This window comes from Kogia breviceps, chromosome 8 (genome assembly GCF_026419965.1).
Source record: "Kogia breviceps isolate mKogBre1 chromosome 8, mKogBre1 haplotype 1, whole genome shotgun sequence".
In the NCBI taxonomy this organism is placed as follows: domain Eukaryota; kingdom Metazoa; phylum Chordata; class Mammalia; order Artiodactyla; family Physeteridae; genus Kogia; species Kogia breviceps.
In genome coordinates this window covers 66869076-66895139 of record NC_081317.1, presented here as the reverse complement: position 1 = coordinate 66895139, position 26064 = coordinate 66869076, and the positions used below count along the sequence as shown (strand labels likewise).

General features: G+C 39.1%; 1 protein-coding gene across 2 annotated transcripts in view; it reads right to left on the bottom strand.

Moving 5' to 3' along the window:
- The window catches only part of ERMP1 (endoplasmic reticulum metallopeptidase 1), a 52895-nt gene that overhangs the window by 9551 nt on the left and 17280 nt on the right, over positions 1-26064 (bottom strand). Inside the window, exons 5-13 of one of the 2 annotated variants that reach the window (XM_059071857.2) lie at positions 25326-25472; positions 24573-24665; positions 21923-22135; positions 20846-21066; positions 17653-17827; positions 17062-17252; positions 13129-13281; positions 10608-10810; positions 9919-10034 (exon numbers count right to left, since the gene is read on the bottom strand). In XM_059071857.2, the coding sequence (XP_058927840.1) occupies positions 9919-10034; positions 10608-10810; positions 13129-13281; positions 17062-17252; positions 17653-17827; positions 20846-21066; positions 21923-22135; positions 24573-24665; positions 25326-25472 (1512 nt within the window). The remainder of the gene's footprint in view (positions 1-9918; positions 10035-10607; positions 10811-13128; positions 13282-17061; positions 17253-17652; positions 17828-20845; positions 21067-21922; positions 22136-24572; positions 24666-25325; positions 25473-26064) is intronic. The other variant, XM_059071858.2, reaches the window with a different exon arrangement.

Below are 26064 nucleotides of genomic sequence, written 5' to 3'. Positions count from 1 at the left end.
TAGTTGAACTAAAACACCACCATCAAAAACATTCATAAAACTTCATCCAGCACCAAAATACACATTCTTTTCAAGCTCACATGGAACATTCACCAAGAGAGACCATATCCTGCACCATAAAACACACCTCAACAAATTTAGAATAGAAATCATATAAAGTATGCTCTCAGACCACAGTGAAATTGTAGAAATAAATATTGAAAACCAGCTAGAACATCCAAAATATTTGAAGATTAAAGAACATACTTCTGAATAACAAATGAGTCAAAGAAGCCTCAAGAGAAATTTTTAAATAAATTGAACTAAAATTTTAAATTTGTGAGATGCAGCCAAAATAGAGCTTAGGGGGAAAAATACAGCATTGAATGCATACATTAGTAAAGATGATCTAAAGTCAATAATCTAAGCTTCCACTTTAATAAGCTAGAAAAAGAAGTTTTGAATCCAAACTAAGTAGAAAAAAGAAATACTTAAAAATAGAGCAGAAATTAATGAAATTGAAATAGGAAGTCAATAGAGAAAATCAATAGAACCAAAAACTGGTTCTTTGAAAAGATCAATAAAATTGATAAACCTCTAGCCAAGCTAAGAGAAAAAGAAGACACAGATTACTAATCTTAGAAATGAAAGAGGTGACATCACTACAGATCCCACGGGGCAGTAAAAGGATAATAAAAGAATATTATGAACACTGTAAGCCCCGAAATTTGATAACCCAGATGAAACAGACCAATTCCTTCAAAGACACAACCTGCCAATACACGCAAAAGAAGAAACAGACAATCTGAAATAGTCCTTTATTTATTAAACAAAATTGAATCAGTAATTAATGACCTTCCCAATCAGAAAGAACCAGGCCCAGATGGGTTTGCTACTGCATTCTACCAAACATTTAAGGAAAAAATTTATACAAACTCTCTACAATCTCCTCCAGAAGACAGAAGCAGAAGGAACACTTTCTAACTAATTCTGTGAGGCCAGCATTACTCTAACGCCAAAACCACACAAAGACATTACAGGAAAACTTAAAGATTAGTACTCCATCATGGACACAGATGTAAAAATCCTCAACATACTAGAAAATCAAATCCAACAACATATAAGAAGAATTATACACTATGACCAAGTAGAATTTATTCCAGGTTCAAATAATGTAATGCATGACATCGGCATGCTAAAGAAGAAAAACCACATGATCATATCAAAAGAAAAGTATTTGACATAATCCAACATTCATTCAGAATAAAACTCTTAGCAAACTAAAAATAGATGGGAACTTCCTCAACCTGATCTGAAGAACATCTACAGAAAACCTACAGCTAACATTATACTCAGGTGGTACGAAAGCTTTCCCATTAAGATCAGGAACAAGGCAAGGATGACCCCTCTTACCACTCATTTTAAAAATCACACTGGAAGTCCTAGCTAATGCCATGAGATAAGAAAAGGAAATAAAAAGTATAAAGATTGGGAAGGAAATAAAACTGTCTGTTTGCAAATGACATGATCATCTATGCAGAAAATGCAGAAGAATCAACCAGAAAAATCCTGGAACTAATAAACAATTATAGCAAGGTTGCAGGATACAAGGTTAACATACAAAAGTTAACTGCTTTCCTATATACCAGCAATGAACAATACTATTTACATTAGCACCTCAAAAATGACATACTTAGGTATAAATCTCACAAAATATGTACAAGATCTATATGAGCAAAACTGTGAAACTACAAAAAAAAATCAAATAAGATACAAATGAATGGAGAGGCATTCCATGTCATGGATAGGAAGAGTCAATAATGATGTCATTTTCCCAAACTTGATCCATAGGTTCAATGCAATTCCAATCAAAATCCCAAAAAGTTATTTTGTGGTTATTGACAAACTGATATATGGAAAGACAAAAGACAAGCAATAATCAGTATACTGAAGAGAAATAAAGTCAGAATACTGATATACCCAACTTCAAGAAATACTATAAAGCTAAAGAGATCAAGACAGTGCAGTAATGGGAAAAGGATAGAGAAATAGATGAGTAGAACAAAATATAGAGCCCAGAAATAGCCCCACACAAATATAGTCATCTGATCTTTGACAAAGAAAGAAAGGCTACTCAGTGGAGACAGGATCGTCTTCAACAAATGGTACGGGAACAACTGGAAATCCACATGCAAAAACATGCATCTAGACACAGACCTTATACCTTTCACAAAAATTAATTCAAAATATATCACAGACCTGAGTGTAAAAGGCAGAATTTTAAAACTTCTAGAAGGTAACATCAGAGAAAATCTAGACACCCTGGGTTTGGCAATGATTTTTAGACACAACACCAAAAGTGTGTTCCATAAAACAAAAGTGATTAAGTTGGACTTCAATAAATTAAAACACTTATGCTCTACAAAAAACAGTGTTAAGATATGAAAATACAAGCCAAACTGGGAGAAAATATTTGCAAAACACTTACATGATAAAGGACTTCTACACATATATACAAAAACTCTTAAATCTCAACAATAAGAAAACAAAATTAATAGACAAAAAGATCCAAATAGACACCTTACCAAAGAAGTTATACAGATGGCAAATAAGTATGAAAAGCTGCTCAACATCACATGTCATTAGGGAATTGCAAATTTAAAAAGTAATAAGATACCACTACGTATCTATAAGAATGGCTAAAATCCGAGATTGGTTCAAGATGGCGGAGTAGAAGGACATGAGAGCACTGGGGTCACGGCTAACTGCTGAACAGTCATCGACAGGAGGACACTCGAACTCACCAAAAAGGACACCCCACATCCAAAGACAGGAGAAGCCACAATGAGACGGTAGAAGGGGCACAATCACAATAAAATCAAATCCCATAACTGCTGGGTGGGTGACTCACAAACTAGAGAACACTTATACCACAGAAGTCCACCCACTGGAGTGAAGGTTCTGAATCCCACGTCAGGCTTCCCAACCTGGGGGTCTGGCAACGGGAGGAGAAATTCCTAGAGAATCAGACTTTGAAGGCTAGCGAGATTTGACTGCAGGACTTCGACAGGACTGGGGGAAACAGAGACTCCACTCTTGGAGGGCACACACAAAGTAGTGTGCGCATCGGGACCCAGGGGAAGGAGCAGTGACCCCACAGGAGACTGAACCAGACCTACCTGCTACTGTTGGAGGCTCTCCTGCAGAGGCAGGGGGTGGCTGTATCTTAGCATGAGCACAAGGACACTGGCAGCGGAAGTTCTAGGAAGTACTCCTTGGCGTGAGCCCTCCCAGAGTCTGCCATTAGCCCCACCAAAGAGCCCAGGTAGGCTCCAGTGTTGGGTCGCCTCAGGCCAAACAACCAACAGGGAGTGAACCCATCCCCGCCCATCAGTAGACAAGCGGATTAGTTTTACTGAGCTCTGCCCACCAGAGCAACAGCCAGCTCTACACATCACCCGTCCCATCAGGAAACTTGCACAAACCTCTTAGATAGCCTCATCCACCAGAGGGCAAACAGCAGAAGCAAGAAGAACTACAATCCTGCAGCCTGTGGAACAAAAACCACATTCACAGAAAGACAAGATGAAAAGGCCAAGAGCTATGTACCAGATGAAGGAACAAGATAAAACCCCAGAAAAACAACTAAACAAAGTGGAGATAAGCAACCTTTCAGAAAAAGAATTCAGAATAATTATAGTGAAGATGATCCAGGACCTCAGAAAAAGAATGGAGACCAAGATCGAGAAGATGCAAGAAATGTTTAACAAACATCTAGAAGAATTAAAGAACAAACAATACAATAACTGAAATGAAAACTGCACTAGAAGGAATCAATAGCAGAAAAACTGAGGCAGAAGAACGGTTAAGTGACCTGGAAGACAGAATGGTGGAATTCACTGCCGCGGAACAGAATAAATAATGAAAATAAATGAAGACAGCCTAAGAGACCTCTGGGACAACATTAAATGCAACAACATTTGCATTATAGGTGTCTCAGAAGGAGCAGAGAGAGAGAAAGAACCCGAGAAAATATCTGAAGAGATCATAGTCGAAAACTTCCCTAACACAGGAAAGGAAATAGCCACCCAAGTCTGGGAAGTGCAGAGTCCCATACAGGAGAAACCCAAGGAGAAACACGCAGGGACATATAGTAATCAAATTGGCAAAAGATAAAGACAAAGAAAAATTATTGAAAGCAGCAAGGGAAAAACAACATAGCATACAAGGGAACTCCCATAATGTTAACACCTGATTTCTCAGCAGAAACTCTACAAGCCAGAAGGGAGTGGCATGACATATTTAAAGTGATGAAAAGAAAGAACCTACAACCAAGATTACTCTACCCAGCAAGGATCTCATTCAGATTTGATGGAGAAATCAAAAGCTTTACAGACAACCAAAAGCTAAGAGAATTCAGCACCACCAAACCAGCTCTACAACAAATGCTAAAGGAACTTCTCTAGGCAAGAAACACAAGAGAAGGAAAAGACCTACAATAACAAACCCAAAACAATTAAGAAAATGGTAATAGGAACATACATATCAATAATGACCTTAAACATGAATGGATTAAATGCTCCAACCAAAAGACACAGGCTCACTGAATGGATACAAAAACAAGACCCATATGTATGCTTTCTACAAGAGACCCACTTCAGACTTAAGAACAGATACAGACTGAAAGTGAGGGGATGGAAAAAGATATTCCATGCAAATGGAAATCAAAAGAAAGCTGGAGGGGCTTCCCTGGTGGCGCAGTGGTTGGGGGTCTGCCTGCCAATGCAGGGGACGTGGGTTCGTGCCCCGGTTCGGGAGGATCTCACGTGCTGCGGAGCGGCTGGGCCCATGAGCCATGGCTGCTGGGCCTAAGTGTCTGGAGCCTGTGCTCTGCAACGGGAGAGGTCACAACAGTGAGAGGCCTGCGTACTGCAAAAAGAAAAGAAAGCTGGAGTAGCAATACTCATATCAGATAAAATAGACTTTAATGTTACAAGAGGGAAGGAAGGACACTACAAAATGATAAAGGGATCAATCTAGGAAGAAGATATAACAATTAAAAATATCTATGCACCCAACATAGGAGCACCTCAGTACATAAGGCAACTGCTAACAGCTATAAAACAGGAAATTGACAGTAACACAATAATAGTGGGGGACTGTAACACCTCACTTACACCAATGGACAGATCATCCAAACAGAAAATTATGAAAGAAACACAAGCTTTAAATGACACAATAGACGAGAAAGATTTAATTGATATTCATAGGACATTCCATCCAAAAGCAGCAGATCACACCTTCTTCTCCAGTGCACACGAAACATTCTCCAGGATAGATCACAACTTGGGTCACAAATCAAGCCTCAGTAAATTTAAGAAAATTGAAATCATATCAAGCATCTTTTCTGACCACAATGCTATGAGATTAGAAATCAACTACAGGGTGAAAAACACGTAAAAACCACAAACACATGGAGGCTAAACAATACTTACTAAATAACCAAGATATCACTGAAGAAATCAAACAGGAAATTGAAAAACATCTAGAGACAAATAATGAAAACACAATGATCAAAACCTATGGGATGCAGCAAAAGCAGTTCTAAGAGGGAAGTTTATAGCTATACAAGCGTACCTCAAGAAACAAGAAAAATCTCAAACAATGTAGCCTTACACCTAAAAGAACTAGAGAAAGAAGAACAACCAACCCAAAGTTAGCAGAAGGAAAGAAATCATAAAGATCAGAGCAGAAATAAATGAAATAGAAACAAAAAAAGCCCAGCAAGTAGCAACGATCAATAGAACTACAAGCTGGTTCTTTGAGAAGATAAACAAAATTGATAAACCATTAGCCAAACTCATCAAGAAAAAGAGGGAGAGGACTCAAATCAATAAAATGAGAAATGAAAAAGAAGTTACATCAGACACTGCAGAAATACAAAGCATCCTAAGAGACTACTACAAGCAACTCTATGCCAATAAAATGGACAACCTGGAAGAAATGGACAAATTCTTAGAAAGGTATAACCTTCCAAGACTGAACCAGGAAGAAATGGAAAATATGAACAGACCACTCACAAGTAATGAAATTAAAACTGTGATTAAAAATCTTCCAACAAACAAAAGTCCAGGACCAGATGGCTTCACAGGTGAATTCTATCAAAAATTTAGAGAAGAGCTAACACCCATCCTTCTCAAACTCTTCCAGAAAACTGCGAAGAAAGGAACACTCCCAAACTCATTCTATGAGGCCACCATCACCCTGATGCCAAAATGAGACAAAGATACTACAAAAAAAGATAATTACAGACCAGTATAACTGACGAATATAGATGTAAAAATCCTCAACAAAATACTACCAAACAGAATCAAAAACACATTAAAAGGATCATACACCATGATCAAGTGGGATTTATCCCAGGGATGCAAGGGATTCTTCAGTATATGCAAATCAGTGTGATACACCATGTCAACAAATTGAAGGAGAAAAACCATATGATCATCTCAATAGATGCAGAAAAAGCTTTCAACAAAATTCAACACCCATTTATGATAAAAACTCTCCAGAAAGTGGGCAAAGATGGAACCTACCTCAACATAATAAAGGCCATATATGAAAAACCCACAACAAACATCATTCTCAATGGTGAAAAACTGAAAGCATTTCCTCTAAGATCAGGAAGAAGGCAAGGATGTCCACTCTCACCACTGTTATTCAACATAGTTTTGGAAGTCCTAGCCATGGCAATCAGAGAAGAAAAAGAAATAAAAGGAATACAAATTGGAAAAGAAGTGAAACTTACTGTTTGCAGATGACATGATACTATACACAGAGAATCCTAAAGATGCCACCAGAAAACTACTAGAGCTAATCAATGAATTTGGTAAAATTGCAGGATACAAAATTAATGCACAGAAATCTCTTGCATTCCTATATACTAATGATGAAAAATGTGAAAGAGAAATTAAGGAAACACTCCCATTTACCATTGCAACAAAAAGAATACAATACCTAGGAATAAACCTACGTAGGGAGACGAAAGACCTGTATGCAGAAAACTATAAGACACTGATGAAAGAAATTAAAGATGATACCAACAGATGGAGAGATATTCCATGTTCTTGGATTGGAAGAATATTATGAAAATGACTATACTACCCAAAGTAATCTTCAGATTCAATGCAATCCCCATCAAATTACCAATGGCATTTTTTATAGAACTAGAACAAATAATCTTAAAATTTGTATGGAGACACAAAAGACCCCGAAAAACCAAAGCAGTCTTGAGGGAGTAAAATGGTGCTAGAGGAATCAGTCTCCCTGACTTCAGGCTATATTACAAAGCTACAGTAATCAAGACAATATAGTACTGGCACAAAAACAGAAATATGGATCATGGAACAGGATAGAAAGCCCAGAGACAAACCCACGTACCTATGGTCAACTACTCTATGACAAAGGAGGCAAGGATACACAGTGGAGAAAAGACAGTCTCTTCAATAAGTGGTGCTGGGAAAACTGGACAGCTACATGTAAAAGAATGAAATTAGAACACTTCCTAACACCATACACAAAAATAAACCCAAAATGGATTAGAGACCTAAATGTGAGACTGGACACTACAGAACTCTTAGAGGAAAATGTAGGAAGAACACTCTTACACATAAATCACAGCAAGATCTTTTATGATCCACCTCCTAGAGTAATGGAAATAAAAACAAAAATAAACAAATGGGGCCTAATGAAGCTTAAAAGCTTTTGCAAAGCAAAGGAAGCTACAAACGAGGAAAAGACAACCCTCAGAATAGGAGAAAATATTTGCAAATGAATCAACATACCAAGGATTAATCTCCAACATATATAAACACCTCATGCAGCTCAATATTTAAAAAACAAACAACCCAATCCAAAAATGGGCAAAAGACCTAAATAGACATTTATCCAAAGAAGACATACAGATGTCCAAGAAGCACATGAAAAGCTGCTCAACATCACTAACTATTAGAGACATGCAAATCAAAACTACAATGAGGTATCACCTTGCACCAGTTAGAATGGGCATCATCAGAAAATCTACAAACAACAAATGCTGGAGAGGGTGTGGAGAAAAGGAGCCCTCTTGCACTGTTGGTGGGAATGTAAACTGATACAGCCACTATGGAGAACAGTATGGAGGTTCCTTAAAAAACTAAAAATAGAATTATTATATGACCCAGCAATCCCACTACTGGGCATATATCCAAAGAAAACCATAATTCAAAAAGACACATGCACCCCAATGTTCATTGCAGCACTATTTACAATAGCCAGGTCATAGAAGCAACCTAAATGCCCATGGACAGATGAATGGATAAAGAAGATGCGGTACATATATATATGATGGAATATTACTCAGCCATAAAAAGGAACGAAAGTGGGTCATTTGTAGAGACGTGGATGTATCTAGAGACTGTCATACCAAGTGAAGTCAGTCAGAAAGAGAAAAACAAATATCGTATATTAACTCATATATGTGGAACCTAGAAAAATCGTAAAGATGAACCGGTTTGCAGGGCAGAAATTGAGATACAGATGTAGAGAACAAACGTATGGACACCAAGGGGGGAAAGCCACGAGAGGGTGGGGGTGGGGGCGTGATGAATTGGGAGATTGGGATTGACATGTATATACTGATGTGTATAAAATGGATGACTAATAACCTGCTGTATAGAAAAATAAATAAAATTTTAAAATTAAAAAGAATGGCTAAAATCCAAAACACTAACAGCACCAAATGCTGGTGAGAATGTAGAACAACAAGAACCCACATTCATTGCTGGTGGGGATTCATACTGCCTTTGGAAGACACTTCAGCAGTTTCTTACGAAGGTAAATATAAGCTTACTATACAGTTCAGCAATTGCACTCCTAGATATTTATCCAAATGAGTTGAAAACTTATTCCACACAAAAATCTGCACACACGTGTATACAAGCTTTATTCATAACTGCCAAAAACTGGAAGCAACCAAGATGTTCCTTAGTAGATCAGAAGATAAACAAACTGTGGTACATTCACAGCAATAAAAAGAAATGAGCTATCAAGCCACTAAAAGACATAAAGGCACCTTAAGTGAAAATTACTGAACAAAAGCCAATCCAAAAAGGCTACAAAGTATAATTCCAGCTATATGATATTCTGGAAAAGGCAAAACAAAGGAGACAGTAAAAAGATAAGTGGTTGCCAGAGGGAGGGAGGAGAGAGGGGTGAATAAGTGGAGACAGGATTTGAGGGCAGTGAATCTATTCTGTATGATACTGTAACATGACAATAGGCATCTGTCAAAACCCATAGAACTAAACAACACAAAGAGTGAACTAAGTCTAATGTAAACTGAGGACTTCAGTTAGTAATAATGTATCAGTGTAGGCTCATCAATTAAAAGAAATGTACCACACTTAATGCAAAAGGGATAATAATAAGGGAAGCTGGGGGGTAGAGGGGACAATAGGGAAATCTCTGTACTTTCTGGTCAATTTTTCTGTAAACTTAAAACTACTCTTGGGCTTCCCTGGTGGCACAATGGTTGAGAGTCCACCTGCCGATGCAGGGGACACGGGTTCGTGCCCTGGTCCGGGAAAGATCCCACAAGCCACGGAGCAGCTGGGCCCGTGAGCCGTGACCGCTGAGCCTGCGAGTCCAGAGCCTGTGCTCCACAACAGGAGAGGCCACAACAGTGAGAGGCCTGCGTACCACAAAAAAAAAAAAAAAACTACTCTAAAAAATAAAGTCTGTTAAATTTTCTTTTAAAAACCATAACCAGCTTCAATTGCTTTTAAAATCACCAAGTTCTTCCTAAGTTGCTAGTCACTATTATACATTTAAGGAAAAAATATACATGCATATTAAAATTTTTAAGAAGTGACAGAGAGAAGAAAAAACTATCATATGACTTACCTGTTGCTTCAAAGGTCAGCTTTACAGAATCCCAGGGTGTCTGTTCTTTGGATACAAGTCTGAAATGAGCAGGTTCTTTTGGAGAAACTTCTGGGGCAGGAAGATACCAGTTTTTCCTATTTGGAAAGGTAACTTCAATATTCAGGTTGCTTTATTAGTTGATTTTGAGCTATAATTCATGGAAGTGCTCAGAATATAATAAACACATAAACTGATGAATATGATAAACAATGTCAGTTTCTCTGAAGCCCAGGTTATTGTGTAATAAAACCTTCCCAAAGTTAAGAACAAGGGTCCTAGGTGATCTTGATTCCACTACCCATCCTATTTCTTCTCATCCATTCCTTCACTGCCAAACCATAACAACTTCCCAGAAATAAAACAATTTGAAACTGATGCTTAGCTGCTTGCTATCTGTTAGACCAGTTAAGAGGGCTACACTTTCTAACTATTCAGCTTTCTAGAGGAAAGACTTCCTAATTTGAAAAAGCAAAATTTGGGGGAGAATAAAAAACTTCTGAGTGCTTTACCCCACAAAGAAATACAACTTTTGTAGTGATATTTTAAAAAATAGTATAAACAGCAGTCAACTTCTGTGTTAACCAGTTTAAATAATAAAGTACTGATACAGTGATAGGACTTGAGAACAAACTAACCCCCAACTAAAAGCAGAAAAGTAATGAACCAACCTGATGAGAAAGTGCACTGGAAGATACCAAGGGAAACCACATAGGGGTGCGTTCTCCTCACAGTGAGCTCGGATGGTATCATTGATCTCGGGAATGTGAGGTGTTATGTGAGACATTCCAGTATAATCAAACCCATTGATCCATATTCCAGAGTCTCGTTTAACTACGTTTCCATCCAAGTCATGAAATGTTCTAGTCATATGCTGAAAAGAACAAGACTAATGAGGAAACTACTGTTTGAACTCCTTCACCCACATCCCCACCCCAGATTAACAAAAATGACTAAGTGACAGTACCAAGAAATGATGAGGCTACTGAGCAACAGCTGGCACAATCACTTTAGGAGACTGCTTAGCATTACCTAATAAAGCTAACATGCGCAGAACCCTTCAAGCCAGCAACTCCACTCCTGAATATGGACCTTAGAGAAACTCTTGCAAGGTACAAAAGTGTTGGTTCAGCATTGTCCATATTAGCAAAAACTGGAAACAACCCAAATGTCCATTAACAGAATGGGCAAATAAATTGGGGCATCATCCTATGACAGAAGTCTATTCAGCAATGAAAAATAACGAACTACAGTGACACAAATCAACCTGGAAGACTGACATGCTGTTGGGCAATAAGAAGCAAGCCACCAAAGAGTATATGGTATGGCTTTACCTGTAAGAACTCAAAAACAGGCAAAACTATACGTTGTTGTTTAGTGGTTAATACATGTGGTAAAATAATGATTAACTCCAACCTTTAAGATAGTGAGTACTTTGGGGGGTGGTAAGAGGGAGAGGAGCAAGAGAGTTGGGATCAAGAAGGGGATACTGAGGTTTTCTAAGGTACAGCTAATGATCTTTTAAACTCAATAGATACTCACATGATTATTTTATTATTTCTTACAAATATATTTCTATATTTAAATTTCATATAAAATTTTTCTGAAAACCTACAATTTCAGGTATAAAAGACATGAAAACTAGAACTCCTAAAAGTCCTAAAAGGACTTAAATACATTCTAAAAGAAATACACACACATTTCCCTTTCGGGGTGTTACATGCTAATTTATGTGCAGAGAAAAATAGGAATCACAGCTCACCACTAGATGACAGACCTGTGCCTAACAGAATTCTATGAAAAGGCACCATGCTCCATCTAGAATAGCTCTATTAACAACAGAAACCAGCCTGAAGAATATCAAATAGGAAAAGAAAAAGGATTGCAAAGTGCAGGGGTAAACCACAGCCCACAGGCCAAATGGCCCATTGCCATTTTTATAAATAAAGCTTTATTAAAACATGGCCGAGGCTTCCCTGGTGGCACAGTGGTTGAGAATCCGCCTGCCGATGCAGGAGACACGGGTTCGTGCCCTGGTCCGGGAAGATCCCACATGCCGCGGAGCAACTGAGCCCGTGAGCCATGGCCGCTGGGCCTGCGCGTCCGGAGCCTGTGCTCCGCAACGGGAGAGGCCACAACAGTGAGAGGCCCGCATACCGCAAAAACAAAAACAAAAACAAACAAACAAAAAAAACATGGCCACATTCATCTGCAGGTATTGTCTATGGCTCCTTTCACTCTGTAGAAACAGAGTAGCTGCAATAGAGACCACATGGCTGGCAGAGCCTAAAATATTTATTTTCTGGCCCTTTATAGGAAAAGTTTGTCAACTTCTGGCACTGGAGAAGAAGAGAACCCCAAAATAAATCAGAACAGGAGTTTTTAAAAATAAAAATCTAGCTTTTCCTAATGACTACTGATGTGACTGTAAAATTTGTCACATAAAATGTATCACTGTGTCCTACAGGACTGGAAAGAAAAACAAGGAATAGTTGGCTCTTTCTCAAAATCTCCTCTCTCATATTTAAGTTCAAATATATTATTACTACTTACTCAAGTCCTTGAATAATTATCTAGGTTATGACTCTTGGCTTTTCTGTGTGGCCACTCCATTCCCTCTAACAGAGAGGAAGACTGGAAATAAGGTGACTTAAGTTCTTTTTCCTGTTTTACACCAGCTCTATAAAGTTTGCAGAAAAACCTGAAATCTAAGAAGGTTCTAAATCTCATTTTATTAATATCTAAGTTATATGTTCACTATCACATTACCTAAGATCAATCTTACCACATTTTAAAGAATGTTTCATTTTGCCAGTTGACAGGAGGTCATATTTTTACTCAGCCCACAGACAATTTTACAATCTGTACTTCTAACAGCTCATTATTCCATGATACATATTTGCTCTCGTTTTTCCAAGTAGGTACATTTTTGTAATTTGAACAGTAATAAGAACAACAAGCAGACATTTCCGATTCAGGCTCTTAGGAGAAGTGTTTCTAGCTGATAAGAATGCCTCTTGATGGTCGGTCTTTTCCTCACTGCCTTACACAAAATAGTCGAGGTACAACTAACAGGTCAACAGTAGAAAAGTCACTTATGTGTTTCGAGCTTCACTGTTGACTAGTAAGCTCAAAACACCATAAGCCTTTCCTCTCCAGGATCTCAAATAGCTCACGCAAAATCACTCTTACCTGAAGAAACACTCTCTTTGGCTTTGGACTGGCAGGGTTGGAGCTGTATGGGAAAAAAGTTCCACTGCAAACAAGGAGGAATGCAATTGTACATACCAAAGTTAAAGTTAGCATAGTTCTTTTTGTGCTTTTGGCAAGGTAGATGAAGTTAATCTAAAACACAAAAATAGAAAAATTACCATTGGCAGAAAGATGGCTTTACTGACCTTACTTTGTAACGGGTATTGTCAGACAGATAATAAAGGACATGTATCAGCATGTGCTACCATACTCCAACTCCCAGTACACAAAGCACTAATTATAAGGGATTTCCATTACAAGTCAGAGCCTAAATAAATGAGAGATGCCCCCATCTGCATGATGGTGCCTTTCTGACAGGCAGCCACAGTAAGAGGGAAAAAGGAAACTGAGACAGTGTCTCTGCTCAGTCAGCTAAGAGACTAGAGGATGTACATCCACCATCAAACCGTGACCTTATTTCCGATTCTATCAAACCCTGTAAGTTAACTGCACAGCAGACACTATTTAACTGTACCAAACATCATGACATCTCAGGCTTTTATTAAAGAACCAGAGGTAAGCTTTTAAGCAAGTAAGCAGGCCTATTTCAACAAAACTCAAGTTCTAATAATGCTTTCATAATGTGCCTATGTGCTGGATTCATCATTTAGATACACCTTCAAGACTCTGCCTGTGGACCTGCACATAAGGAAAAACTGCAATAAAAGTAATTCTGCACCAGAGACTAACACAATATTGTAAATCAACTTATAGTTCACTTGGAAATAAACCCAAAAAACCATGAAAATCGAAACCAGGGAAAAAAGGTAACTCTGCCCTTATCACTGCAGAGTTAACCAAGGCCAACACAATCAAAACAACAAACCTGAACTTGGGCAGGAAAAGCAAGTGGCTCAGTCTCAAGATGGGCATCCAGGAAGTCCTAAATATGCTTATATTAATTTTTAAATTGTAATAAAATCACTGAATTAAAAATTGCAGGGGACACTTGATTATAGAATATGTCCACAGATCCCTTAGGGGTTCTGAAGGAGCCACTTTGAGAAACAATGACCTAGTCCCTGCTCCCCCTTTTGCCTTCTCCCCCTTATTGCCCACCCTCCAGGGTCAATAAGTAGAAAAGTGAAGAACATAAATGTGAAAATATTTTTACTGAGATGAAAATAAAAAATTAAGCAGATATTCATAACCTACCATATACTCTACTATATGAAACTACGAGATTTTATATCTACAGTGTAACAACCAGGGTACAGTGTGCCAACCAGGGTAATCTCCAGCAAAACAGTACTGGTCTTAAGTCGAAGATCTTAATGTTTTTACACTGAAGGACAGTAATAAGACAAAGTACCCAAGGATTTATGGCAGTGAGTTAGCAAAACACAATTTGTTACCCTGTCCATCCCTCTTTCTCCTAACAGTCACAGTATTTAAAATGTGGCTCCTTAGAACAGTGTCAAATATCCTGCCAAGTAATGAGTTTCGCCTCCACTGGGAGACTGGTTAAGTTTAGGTATACAGAGTCGTTTGGGTCCAAATAAAACCTCCCTGTCATAATGCTGTAGTTCCTGCCATTCTCAACCCTGTTGCTACCCAAAGTTGTCCTACAACTTCAGGTTAAGCTACAGTTTCTACATCCATATCTGCTCTTCTCCAGGTCATGAGTCATCTTCTGCCTCTTCCACCCACCTTCTGGAAGAGGTTTGGTAATGGTGATAAATGAAGAGGTGATCAGAGAGTGGGAGAGAAGGAAGAAGAGAACGGCCTCAGTGCCAATGTGTTTGGATCCCACTGTATTAAATTTTACTGTCTTTTGTCTTAAACGTTACATCTGATATAACTCTAGGTTCCGAAATGGGTGTGAAATAAAATGAAGAGAAGCATGAAAAGGGACTACGAAGTGTCCAATGTGTGCTGGCTCTTTCTCTGTTTCTCTCTGAGAATCTCCTCCTGATCCCATTCCTATCAGCAGTCTCATTTAACCAATATAGCCATGATGGCCCCAGCACAGGATAACCCCAGGAAACCTGTTAACCGATCATTTGACAGCAATTTAATTGCTTCCTAGCAAATATATTTAATAAATCCCCGAGGACTAAAAGACAAGCTCTCTTAATTGTGCATTGTGGTTCAATTCTCCATTACCCAAGGAGAAAAGTCTCACTCTACTAAAAAGCCACTATCTGTAACACAGCTACACATAGATAAGAAAATAGCAAAGAGAATGATAACCCACAGCATCAAAGGGCAGCAGAGTTATTTCACATTATAACGAACATTAAATGAGGGTTTAAATTATTCCAAGAGCCACTCTCCAAAAGTAATTTAGAAGGCAACAGACTTTAATCTACTTGCTTACGGTTTCCAAGATTTTCATGCTTTGGGGGTCATTTTCAATTTCCACAGTGAAGTTTTCAGGGTGCATTTTGTCCCCTTCCCTATGGAACAGAACTGAAATGCCCCACATTCTGATCATCTTTTATGAGCATCAGTAGCTTTCATTCACTGACTATGATTTAAATACACTGCGGGGGGGGGGGGGGGGTCCAGTTCATAACTTAGCTGACTCTAGATTACAACCTAATATACATGTGATGAAACTACATCTCCTTTAGTCCTCACAACAGCAAACCATCTATTAAGATATACAGAGGATTTAAAGGCTTAATATTAAAACCAAAAGAAGTAAACCACGAAGGCAACAAAGAACATTTTAGAATTTTCCATCTATCCCTGCAAATACCAGTAAGGACTAAATCATAATATTAAAAGTAAAATGGCTGCAATGCTCAGATTTCTTTCAGAACTAGTACAGCTGATCTCAAACAACAGCGTGCATAAGAATTACTCTACAGGGCTGTATACGCAGTCACACATACAGCTATTTATTTGCTATTTAAGGGACTTCCATGGACAGCACTGACCATGCATGTGGTACTTTTGTCTGCTGTCCCTAGACCCTAGTCCCCACATGAGATGCCCTTTACTATATCAGTGTGAAAAAGCTCACTATTCTCTCCATGAAGGTAAGAGCTATAATAGTCATAGCTACTTTTTCTATTTGGTACCCTAGCCTCAAATCTCAGAGTGTACCTACGGGTATTCAATAAATACTTCTTACTCTTAGGGACTGCAATGAAAAGAGCCACAAAACAGAGCAGCCTGGCCTGAGTCCAGGAGAGCGCCGACACCACGCCAAGGGCAGAACTCTGCCTGGAGCTTGCTCTAACAGAGGGCAGTCTGGTTGTCAACTCTGCATCATGTCTTTTCTTCCCTCCGGAGAGTTCCAGGGAGGAGAAGCAGGGATGGCACAGGTAGGACTCTCCCTGCGAGGGCAGAACACTGATACAGTAAAATGACAAGTCCTGTAACATGTATTCATTACTTGGTAAAGGAAGGCATGTTTGGGTGTCATGAGTGTATGTCACTCGAGGACACAGACTTGATCAGTGACCTTGGCTGCACCAGCAGCAAGGCAGGTGAACGACAAGGGAAAACTCATCAGAATTAGTCTTCCTTCACTAGCTCTAACAGCACCAATGAAACTACCATGTATTTATTAACATTTGCCTCTAATTAGTAAGTTCAAAACACACTCTAAAAATTCACCACCAAGCAATCTCTACCAATTCTCACTTGCTATTCGTTCCACACATTCAAATTCAGGTAGTTTGAAAGCTATTTGAAAAGAAGTATAGTCAGAGGATTTGGGAGGATGAGGAAGCAAAAATAACAACAAAACACCCCCTTCTACATTTTCTGCCCGTACCGAACCCACAATATGCAGTCATTCACCATTTCTTTTGCTTAAGAGTAGAATCAACACTATTTCACAGGATCTAGCATGGCAAAACTCGTCATGTATTTATATATAAAATGAAGAAGGAAATTAAAAAAAAAAAAATTCCTTACAAAATAGGATGAGAGAATCATTGTACAACCAGCCAAAATAGAAGCCAGCACAACATCAGGTGGAATTTCCGAACCACTCCTCCCAAGGATAGGGGTAAACATCTCAAATACGGCCCAGATGAGGTACAATGCATAAAGATATGGAATAAACATCCCCAAAAGGTAAAAGGCAATAAATTTTCCTCCGGCACCTACAGAAAAAGAGAAAGAAAACACATCTCTGAAATTCTCCAGTGAGATAACAGCTTTTTATAGTCCTGGTATACCTTCTCACCTAACAGAAATTAGGTTAGCTCTGACTCTTGCCCTTTTGGTACATGTTATCTTAGTGAGATAAAACACTTTGACTTAAGGTAGAATACAAATAAAAAAACAAAATATGTAATATATTAGCATGTGCTCATTTACATGAGAATGATGGGGTAGGTATAAGGTGTAAGATAAAAATCTGTGTGATCTGAAAGTTAAAAAAAAACAGCAACAATTTAGAAAGCCTACCCAAAAAGATCAAATATGGAAACAGTCCCTGGAAGCCTTAACTTATGTATTTTAAGGTATTTCCCATTTGTATCACAACCAAAAATACCCTACCATGCTGCTTAAAGTCCTTGTGCACGCAAAGCTTTGTGAGCAATGGGAATGCCACCCAGACAGCGCTAATAAATGCCGAGCAGAGCCCTTGGTAAGTGAGAGCTGTAAGGAACCCACAGTGCACAAACAGAGAGATGTCAAAAAATACTTCTCCCAGATACTGGTCACTGGCATTCTGAAAGAAAGGAAATACACAAGTCGTCTCATTCATGGGCCATTCATAAAGATCTTCTATTGTAGTGTAACTTCCACTGCTCCAAAAAGCTATATTTTGTTTGGAGCAAACAAAATAGGCTTTAAACTTTATCCTTTAAACTTTAAAGTAAACACTGACAAAGCTACCTCCTATCATAAAGTAATAAATTCAAATTACTGCACAGGAAAGGGGAATTTAGAAAGACGGGGTAAAAACATCATTACTTGTATATAATCTGTGCTCTCCCTCCACCGGGCTGAAAGACCTTTGGAAATGTTCTAAAATAGAAGAAAGGGCTCTCCTAAAAACATTCACCTCTGTAAGCTCTTTTATTCATGCAACTTACAAGGAATGTCAAGCAAACTGGAGAAATGACCTATGTGAAGGCGGCTGCAGCGCCACCAACAGCACAGCTTGAGAACTGCAGGACCTTTAGAGCACAAAGCCATGGGGATTTTTTGCTTGATTCCTGAGTCTTTTCTATCTCCAACTGGTCTTGTAGCACAACTTTGCCCCCATCCTGGATTCCTAGTGGTTTCACGTTATAAAATTTGATCTAATTTTTTGAGCTCTGAAGTCTGAGGATTCCTGTGCAGCACCTTGAGTTCTTCAGAAGAAAGTTGCCATATGAACTTAATACATTTTAACATCTGTACCAGCGATTCTATTAATGTAAACATGAAAGTTATAATTTTAGTGCAGAAATACCAAAACGGAAATAGATATATTTAAGCTTTTCTCTCTCCTCTGTCTTCTCATTCCTGTATAGTCCAGGGCATGTTTGTTATAAGGGTCCTTAATTCAAAAGAGCTCAATAGAGTTTGTCACATGTTTTCAAAACAAGTTAAAGTTCACTTGATAGACCTCCTTTGGACAATGAAAGATAGGCTATCATCGTTAAATAATTAGATGTTCAACACTGTTAATCAAGAGTCATGGTCTTTAAAAAGAATAAAATAGTTCTTAGGATTCAATTTGAAGCCAAAGTCCACTCAGATATTTAAAAACAGAGATCTCAACAATGAAGACTGTAACAACTGAAAATGTTTTACATTGTTCCCACATTGTACCCAAGTCCAAACATCCCTCAAATCTAGTTCCCCTCTCCCCATCTCTATTATCCCTCTATACCCCTTTCAATCCATTCTATACACTGTTACCAGTGTGTTCCTACTAAATCACAAATTCTCGCACTCAGTATCCTGCTTAGAAATTTTAAATTGTGGCCCCACTGATTTTTAGGGTCAGGCTCCAACTTCACCCTGGCCTACTTTCCCAGTTATTATTTCCCAGTTATTATCCTATCAACCTCATCTTCACCACACTGAACTTTTCATAGACTGTGAGCCAAATGCATCTTGTACATTCCCACCTTTGCCCATCAACCTGTTCTCTATCTGGCACACTTCTACTCAGGCTTCAAAAACCCAGTTCAAATGTCACCACCTCCTTCATGAAGCCTTCCTGACTTCCACAAACAAAATTCATCTCTCCTGGCCCTATATTCCTACAGCACGTGAATATATCACTCTACTTCACTTCGTCCCAATGTACTGAAACCCCTGTGGTTTCCCCATCATTTCATCCCCAAATGAAACTGTGAGCTCCTCAAAGAAAAAGACTATGTCCTGAATCTCTGTACCAGGGCTTAGCATGGAAGCCCACTGGATACTCAAAGACCATTTGTGAAATGAAAATAAAACACACTACTCTTTACATTGTGCCTTCAGCCCGAAGTTTTGTAATCAGACAACTGAAGTCAGTCAAAGTAAATAGAACTTCACTAAGCATTTCTGTCTTACCCTCTACTGCACCCCAATGCCATATCAACGACAGTCAGCCACACTCTGACTGGTTACATACCATTGCACTAAGAATAAGCATGTGAAATTGAGCCCCATGGTATAATTCTTTTGGATACAGAAACCACTAAGATACAAGCATTGGCTCAACCATCAACAGATGGCTAATCTCAAAGAACCTTTCTTCAATAGGGCCTAAAACACAGGAGGGCTCCTCAGATCATATCCCAACATGAACTGAAACTGAGACCAAGGTTCAGGTACCAAAGACATCCTTGTGAAAGGATGCTGTATTATAGTCTTCCATGTCTCCACTCTAATCCCCAGCAGTACAAACCGAAAAAAAAGGTGTACACTGGCCGCCTTGAAAATGACGGAACTAAGAAAGATTTTCCCTTTAACTCTCTTAGAAAATCAGAAACCACTGCTTGCTCTCTCACTGTAATTTATTTTTAGTCCTATTATCTCATAACTCTAATACCTAATTTTGTTTTTACCAAACAAAATACAATGGTATACAGCTAAAACCATTAAAATATGGCTGTATTCTCAAGGTCAGCATAAATCATTTTGGAACCCTATCTACCTCCCCTATTCTCCTTAGCAATGTGTCAGTATAACCCCCAGACCACAAAGGCATGCTGACAGAATCTGCATCAACAACATAAAAGTTAAAAAAAAAAAAAAAGTGAAGGAAACTGAAAACTTTAAGTGCAGCTTTAAGTGCAACGTTCATTCACACAACAAACACTTACTGTGTGTTAGTGCTGTGTCAGACGCTGCCTAAGCACAGCAGACAATGAACAAAACAATCCATGCCCTCAAGGAGCTTACAGTCCAGTGGAAAACAGAGCTATTCAAATATAAATAATTGGGTGATCCCAAGGAAGGCTGGTAGATTAAAGAGCATGGTTACAAAAACTTCAGAGTCAGGAGAGGCAAAAGGCTATGCTAACACACCTTGCTGTCACCAACACCCCAAACTGTTTGCAGCTTTATAACCTCATTTGAAGTCTGCTACCCTTAGAATGAGAAGCCTTCCAGAAAGTCAACACAGATCTGGGAGTCAGTTATCTATAGCCATGCCAAACAATCTTTGATAGCTCAAAAGGCCAAACACAAGGAACACCCACCTGAGTTTGTCTTCAATCCTAGAAGGCACCGAAAGAAATCAATAAATATGCCCAACACTTACCACATAATGAAATCTTTTTGCGAGGGTATGTATGAATATTATTTTGGCAACAGCTGCAGTTCCATACAGACAAACGGAGACATAGAAGTGGTTATACCATGACAGAGACTGTCCAATAAGAGAGATGAACACTGCTATAATGAGAACTGTAACCAAGCTAGTAAACCAGCTTATCAGAGTGATGCCAAGTCCACAGAAGAAGTCCTTTGTGTAGGTCGCAGCTAATAGAGAGAAAACAAAAAGTAGAGATCACCATCTTTATCAAATCAATTTCATAACCAGTCAGTAGAATTAAAGGAGCAAACATTAAAACAAAATTCACCATTGTAATTGAAAATACTGAAATTTCCTAGGGGTAAGGTTTGTTAAACACTACACAGGCAAAGTATCAGTGAATAAGATTCAAGTATTGACATCTACTCAGAGTCTGTGCATACAAAAGACTCAAAGAGATAAGTCTTCAGGAGTAGTTCAGATATATTCCTGGCTAGAAAAGTGGATCATCTTAATCTTCATCACCTTTGGGATGCTTTGTGTATTGAAATAACGCAGAAATGGAAGGCAAAGTTCCATATAAAATCTACTAAAAGAAGCTAACACAGGAATAGAAGTAGCATGAGAAAATAACCAGTGATAAATGAGTATTTAAATCGCTGCTAAATATTTTATCTGATAACAGCACACACAAACTTAAGAGTACAAAACATAGTAGAAGGAGACCAATTTAAACAGACGAAGCTCACTTATACTCCAGAACAGTGTGCTATTGGTCTGTAATGTGGACAAGACTTTTAATGGGACTCTTCACTAAAAGTCAATCTTTACAAACCATTTTCCACAGGCTTTTGTGGTACTTCTATGAAGTACATAAGTACATAAAAATTGCCTGCTTCACCACGACTAAAAGTATAATGAGCATATCAACCTGATATTCATTTACAAATTTCTTACAACAGTATAAATCAAATGTTATTTTTCTTAAGATTTTTAACTTCTTGGAAAGATACAAGTGACTAAAAAACTTCAGGCAAATTCCATACCCATGCCAGTACTGTAGTTTTAAAGGAAAATACTTACTCTTATTTTGGGGCTGCAATAATTTCTTTCCCAGGTATAAAGCAACAGCCATTACCACCATGTAGTTAATTATCGAGCCAACACGAGAGGGGTAGGCAATGACAAACAGGCCAAGCACATCAAAGAAGACCATGTTTCCATGTTGATACTTAGAAGAAGAAGCCAACATATCAGATGTAGCTAGATATTTAAGAACTGCTAAAATGTTGTCACCTATTAGTTTAAAAAAAAAAAAAAAAGAAAGAAAGAAAGGTAACCAAGTTGAATAAACCATCCACCGTTGGAGTAAAGAAATACCTAGAAAGACTGTGAACAGAAATAGCTTTCTACCACTCTACTGCTGCTCTCCCCCACTTTTCTTACTAAATATCTCAGGTAAGGTCCATGCCCCCTACTCTTTTTTCCTCTCCACTTCAAAGCTCAGCGACCTGGTCTTCATCCTTTCTCTTCTATTTATTACAGCTACTCCCTGATCAATTCTACCCTCACTGTTGACAAATCCAGTAGCTGTTTCTTAGTCCTTCTTCATTTAATATATACTTAATGTAGCAGACACTGCTCTAGATACCAGAAATTCACCAAGAAGCTCATGAAGCTCACAAACACCAAACAAGTTATTACACGTGTGTTAAGAATTAATAAGGAATGTCAATGATATCCCAATTTAAAAAAGAAATAATAAGGAGAGAGTCCCCTAAAAACATATCACAGGAGACTAATGGAGTTTGAGAAGTCAGGGAAGCACTCAAGAAAGTGAAATTTACAGCTAAAGGATGGACAGGAGGAGCTACATCGTGGGAGAGATTGTCCAGACTGAGACTGTTCATCTGTGTAGATGAAGGCCCTGAGGAGGGCAAGTTCCAAATACAGAGTGGAAAAAAAGTCCGGAATGGGGAGAGAGAGTATTCAGCAATGAAGCTGGAGAGCTGGGAGAGTCGTTATCAGGCAGAATCTGGCACATCAGATGCTGTCACAAATATCTGTTATATCAATCAATGACTAGATGAGTTTGAACTTAATAATGAAGAATTACAAGAAGACATGAATGGTTGGCATTTCTTCCTGCTGCTCATCCCACTGACTTTCTCTTTCCACTGAAAACACCACCTCTGTCTTACTGCAGGATTTCTTTCATTGGCTCTTCTGTCACACCTTAGAATGTGTCTTCCTCAAAGCTCAAGTTTAGTCCTCTACCTTTGCTTCCCTCTTCCAAAAACCATTTCTATTCTCCATACTTCTGTGGTTTTCTCTATGCCTTTAATTTCCAAACCCAGAAACCCAGTTCTGTCATGAGCTCTAACAGTGTATCTGTATTTTCATCTGGTCAGTTCACAGACACCCTCCATCTTACATCTGACAGACTTCAGTCTCCTTCCCCTCTTCATGACTGCTCTGGATGAGGGCCTCCTTCCCATGTTCCCATCATGGTCAATGGCATCATCTCTCCCCCGGACAGTTAGGCCTGATGCTGCCCCTTGCTGCCCCTTCTATCTATCTGTCAAGTTTTGTTGAATTTACATTCAAAATATACCTAATTTTCTATCCCCTTGCTTTCATTTCTATCTTTGGTCAACACCCCAGTCTAGGTCCTTTACTATTCCACAAGAAAATTACTGTTGGAACAGCCCTGGCTCCTGGCTCTCTCCCGGTCTCCACCATCCACTCCACACTGCATCACCAGACTGACAGCATTTTAAACCATCATTCATTCATGTACTCAGGCCTTTAATGATTCCTTATTCCTACAGCATCTTCTTGCTGATTTCTAAAGCTTTCTACAATTTTCTCTACCCTATACACCTATACCTCATTTCCCTCTGTTTCTGAAAATGCAACCTCCATTCTCTGACAATGTACTCACCAACAGCCCCTCATACACAAACACACCCTACTTGTGCTGTGCTCTTACTTGGGACATCCTCTCTTTTCCATGGTGCCAAATCCCACCAACTCTTTTTTTTTTTTTTTTTTTTTGTGGTACGCGGGCCTCTCACTGTTGTGGCCTCTCCTATTGTGGAGCACAGGCTCCGGACGCAGAGGCTCAGCGGCCATGGCTCATGGGCCCAGCCGCTCCGCGGCATGTGGGATCTTCCCAGACTGGGACACGAACCCGTGTCCCCTGCATCGGCAGGTGGATTCTCAACCACTGCGCCACCAGGGAAGCCCCCCCACCAACTCTTTTTAAGGCTCAGCAACAGACTCACCTCCCCTGACTACTATAGATCTCTCTGGAAAACATGTTAACTCCTTTGCCCCTTGTCCTGACACCTGTCCTATAACCCACTCACTGGCCCTCACCACTCAACCTTGGATCGAAGTAACTTTTCCAGACCTGGGCAAGTTGCCCAAACATGTGCTTGTACCACCTCCAATGTATAGCTTCCATTTTGGCTACACTCTCATCACTCAGCAATCCGACCATAACCCTGGGTCAACACCCTTTCAAATTCCTCATAATGAATAGTCTTATGTTCTTAACTGCTAAACTAGACTTCAAGGCTAAAATTCAAAGCCTCATCTAACTCCAAAGCCCCACCTCATTTACACCATACACTGCCTCCCTAATGCACAGGACACAGAATATTTATAGGTTTACAGGTCATCCATAGTATTCCATCTTAATATCAAAAGTCTAAAGTAGAATACCAACCTGCTCGCTGAATGGAATCTGTTAGAATTCTGTCTGCTGTGTCATACTTGGTGTGATAAATGTATCCATTCTCAATAAAAGCTAAGTCTATTCCTAAGACACACAGAAAAAAAAAAGTCATTTTAAAGATCAACCTTACTTTAGGCCTATTTGTTTAATGTATTAAATTCTTAAAAGACAAAACATCAAAGCAGTGACATGATTGCTTTGCCACATTCATGAATGCATGATGTAAATTCTCTTCCAAATTCTCACATAACCAATAGTTATGGTACATAATTCAATACATAATGACTGGGGCATTACAATTCACACAGCAAGGGGTAGGAATATTGAGCACGGGAGGTCATCAAAACTTTGCCATCTACATCCTTGCCAGGCCAGAGCCAAACTGTAACTTCAAATAAGTTGTACAAGTCCCCAGGGCAGTTGGCAAAGCAAGATAACAATGAAAAAGACCCCTGAAGGATCTGTTACCATCTTTGGGGAATGAAGTGCTAACCAGTTCTCCCCTGTTCTGTCACACTGTGGGCCAAGATGACATGTTCTAGAAAAAGGGAAGCATTTAAATTAGACTGGAGTTTAAAAGAAAAAGAAACTATCAGGATCTCTCTTTCAGTAAGTCAAAATATGCAGTTTTCACATAGAGAATTTGCTCTCAGAAAATGCTGCTCACTCACAAACTTCCAAAAAGTAAAACTTGTTTTTGATTAATCTTTGTCACAAAAAAGCCCGTAACGACTGACAGAATACCTGGAATGTTCCCAAAATCCCTGTAGATACGAAAGTCAGTATCTGAAGGAATGATTCCACTCTGGAAAACCTCCTGAGCCACCACAGAAGCAAAAGGGTGTTTAGCTGCTGAAACATAAGCTTGGACCAACCAAGGATTTTCAGGACCTGAAATGAAACATGACAACACAGTACAAGGGTAACCTGGTAAATATTTTTAATATAGTAATTTTTTAAACACACCTAAAATAGTTACTGTGGTGATTTGGGGAGATAGGTCAAGAGTTCGCTTTTTTAAATCTTATTTTCTGTATTTTCCATTTTCTTTGATAAATGTGTGTGACATTTTAGAATGAAAAATAACTTTTTTTTTTCCTGGTACGCGGGCCTCTCACTGTTGTGGCCTCTCCCGTTGCGGAGCACAGGCTCCGGACGCGCAGGCTCAGCAGCCGTGGCTCACGGGCCCAGCCGCTCCGCGGCATGTGGGATCTTCCCGGACCGGGGCACGAACCCGCGTCCCCTGCATCGGCAGGCGGACTCTCAACCACTGCGGAAGCCCTGAAAAATAACTTTTAAGAAAACAAAATTGCTTTTAATTATAAAATAACAGCACTATAAAACCTTTAAGTTTAAAAATGAAAAACCAGGGCTTCCCTGGTGGCGCAGTGGTTGAGAGTCCACCTGCCGATGCAGGGGACGCGGGTTCGTGCCCCGGTCCGGGAAGATCCCACATGCCGCGGAGCGGCTGGGCCCGTGAGCC